Below are 3,745 nucleotides of genomic sequence, written 5' to 3'. Positions count from 1 at the left end.
GATCCTCAAGAGCACAACAAAGACTGTATTAAAAGATACCTGTATCAGATACATGAGAATCTAGGCTTTTTTATCAACGTTTTCTTTTCCGTATACCAGATATTATGGAACCACTTCAGAAGGGTGTCAGCCAGTCAGATTCCAGGAATCGGTACTTTAAAGAAAAAATACACACCAGTATTCCATTTCTCCCTAAACATTTTAAGCATCGAAGTCTTTAACTAACATGTGAAATAGCGTGTAAAAAAGTGTTAGTTTTACGCTTTTCTGCAAATATAATATGGGATCGCGTATCTAAAGAAATTAATAACGATATAATTATATTTGTGTACCGCAACAGGGCTGTGTAGGGCTGTTTCGCCTCTCTTCATGTGACTTCCCCAGTAGCCTACTGGTTTATGTGCCTGTTTAGTAACCCACAGGTTGTGTGTTCAAATCTAGCTGGTGCCACGACTTTTCTTTTAACAAACATTTCTTTGAAAAAATAGAACAGCAATATTATGGACAATTAATTGACTTTTATATTTCTAAATAACACAACATGATCGAATTTAAGTCATTTTTGATAACGATGAATAGTCACCTTCTTCCCTTCTGACAACGGTCCCTGCTTCTGCTTCCTGCCTCTATTGTGTGTGTGGGGGGGGGATCCCTTTAGATCTCCCTTCAGATTTAAAAGGTTATTAATCATATCTTTAAGCTTTCACAAAGCTTTAAGAACTTAACATTTCTATTATCAACAAATTGTAAATACGACGTTTACATTGGCATTATTAATTTTTCACATGGGTGTATGGAGGATTGTCAGCTGTCACTTACAGTGGACCACCCTCTTAGGCTGCACACACGGTCTTTTAAATTTTTATAGAGAAATGGAGGCTGTACAGTATGCGTTACAATATAAACATTTATATTGATTTAAATCGCATTTTGATTTAAATCGCAAACGCGTGTTTAATTATACAGTATGTGTTTTTTGAATCATAATCAGACAAATGCAACATAAATTGATACAGTATCTTTGTCTTCTAAGTATCTTAATAAACTTTCAGCATAGCTTTCTCCCCGTTTAGATTTATTTTTCTTGGGATTTTGGGATCAAACGTGGAAAGATTAGACTGTAATCGTTTTTATTTTTTAAATACGTTTTAGAAAAGTGTAATCTATACTAAAAAGCTGTACACCACCTGCTATACAGATACATACTGTAATACTTTCGGGTTTGGATAGGACGGACACAAGAACTCAGACTTGCGGAGTTAAAGGAAGTGAAAGCCTTGATTTTATATATCACCTTTAAAAGTGGCATCTTAAAGCAAAGTAAATACCCAACACTGATTGTACCCATCTGTCATGCTAATAAAGCACCTTGAATTGAATTGAATTGAGAGAGAGAGGGGGGGGAGGGTGAGCGAGAGAGCACAGCCAGGACAGACAGGCAAATAACATACACTCCACAGACATTCACAACAGCGACATATCAAAAAACATTTGCACATATTGTTAAATTATTACTTGTTTTTCAGGAAGTTAAAAAAGCACTTGAATTACTTATCCAGTCTCTCGAAATAAAATTATTTTTCAAGCAATGCAGCTAACGTCGGGCAATGTGTTTTTTTTAATCCAACATTGACAGCCACATCTTAAATCTTGTCAGTCAGCTCTTTTTTCTCTATTTGAATTGTGGCAATTCAAACAACTTGGGATAACAAGCGGTCTCAAAGTCACCGAGCTCACAGAGCTTCAACAACAGATGACAATTCCCTTAGTCCTTCCTTAGTCTTCCTGAAATTGTCAGATTATGAGTGAATAAAAGCATTTTATTACAGTATGCTCCTATTCTTTTAATGCTCAGCTACAAAGATTTCCCTTCAGTGGTAAAATTCCATATAAATATTCAATACTATAACGGGCACAGTAAAGACATTTAAATCTTTCTACGACCGACCAACGGACCACGAGTGCCCCTGTCGGTCAACCAATCATGTACTGCGGTATTTTGCGTCAACGGGCGTCACGATGCGCGAGGCCATAGCCAATTACCTCCGGTACATGTCTGTGCCACGCACTTTGAATGGCTGCATCTGTAGTGTTCACATACCTGTGACAAATTGTATGGGATTCTCACCCTTACTAATGTTAAACTTTTATGGATAGCTGTTTTTGATAAAAATATCACAATTATAGCTACTACCCAAGTAAGGTAAGACAGAAGATTAATGAGATCTCTAATGAGGTCTCTTCGCTCTTCACAACATTCTAATGAATCAAAACAAATACACTCATACCCACAGGCAAGCACAGCAGGGGGTGCTACTAGAAATACTTTATAAATTGAGGAGCAAAGAAGATACTAGCAATACTTGAAAGATAAAACTTTACAGCTTTTTATCTTTGAGTAGAACTAGTAGCATAATTCCTTGCTGCAATTTCCAGTGCAGTTTTTGAGTGAACATTTTATTTTTTTCTCATATAATGGAGTTAAATGAAGTGGAAGGACATCAAATAGTGCAGTACTGTTTTTCTTCAGACAATACATCTTGCCAAAAAGAAACTCGATCCACAGCTGTTTATGTCATTTTATATTTTTTCTTTATATCAGTGATGATACTGACAGTGTTTGGAAACCTGATGGTGATCATCTCTATCTCTCACTTCAAGCAGCTCCACACACCAACCAACCTCCTCCTGCTCTCTCTGGCTGTGGCAGACTTTCTAATTGGGCTGATTGTGATGCCTTTGGCAATGATCAGATATATAGAAACCTGCTGGTATTTTGGTAGGATATTTTGTATACTTTTCTGCTCAGTTCTCTTAATTCTTACAGTTGCTTCTCTTATTAATGTTGTATTCATAAGTATTGATCGATATGTTGCTGTGTGTGATCCACTGCGATATTCTAACAAAATAACAGTTAATGTTATGTGCCAATGTATAATATTTATATGGTCATTCTCTGTACTTTACATGTTGATGATTATTATTGGTAATATTAATTTTGTAAAATCTGTAGGTGAAAATGTCTGTCTAGGAGAATGTGTTTTTGAAATCAGTGCACCCTGGGTGATAGTTGACATGATAGCTACTTTTATTTTGCCTTGCTCTGTTATGATAGCTCTCTATATGAAAATATTTATTGTTGCCAAAAGGCACGCACAATTGATCAAAATGATTACTGAGCAACTGACCTATCAAAATGGAAGCAATGGTAAAGTTTCCAGAAGATCTGAAATTAAAGCAGCCAAAACATTAGGAATCGTAATGGCTATATTCCTCATGTGTTACTTGCCATATTACATTGGCAGTCTAGTTCAAGGAGATTTTAGTGACTCTTCTTCGGTAACTAATTCATTAATATTTGTTATCAATGTTAGCTCTGCAATTAACCCTATTATTTATGCTTTGTTTTATCCATGGTTTCAAAAGTCACTGAAAGAAATATTTAAATTCAGGATATGTGATGGAGCATCTGATCTAATGAATTTCTTCCCTGAAAATCGCTGATTTTTGCATAATAAACATTAGCATGTCTTATGTAAATGTATTTGTTTATATCCATTATTCAGACATACTAATGAAGGTAAAAATATATAGGAAATGGAAACAGCATTTTGCAAATGTGCATGTGGTTTTTCGTGGAAAAATGTTTTCTTCCAATGATATGTTCTTTCATTTTAATTTAATTAAATGTATACATTAACATGATAAATTAATTTTTATTTGGCTTTAGAATGTTAATGGAAGG

The 3,745-nt window shown here is 35.1% G+C and overlaps 1 protein-coding gene across 1 annotated transcript; it reads left to right on the top strand.

Moving 5' to 3' along the window:
- The first annotated feature begins 2,475 nt into the window (after positions 1–2,475).
- On the top strand, positions 2,476–3,504 carry LOC148840248 (trace amine-associated receptor 13c-like). The gene has a single exon (XM_088936926.1). The coding sequence runs from the start codon at positions 2,476–2,478 to the stop codon at positions 3,502–3,504; it is 1,029 nt and encodes a 342-aa protein (XP_088793052.1).
- Positions 3,505–3,745: the final 241 nt, after the last annotated feature.

The sequence above is a fragment of the Atractosteus spatula genome, chromosome 2, assembly GCF_055471065.1.
Source record: "Atractosteus spatula isolate fAtrSpa1 chromosome 2, fAtrSpa1.hap1, whole genome shotgun sequence".
Classification (NCBI taxonomy): Eukaryota; Metazoa; Chordata; class Actinopteri; order Semionotiformes; family Lepisosteidae; genus Atractosteus; species Atractosteus spatula.
This window is presented reverse-complemented; position numbering and strand designations above follow the sequence as displayed.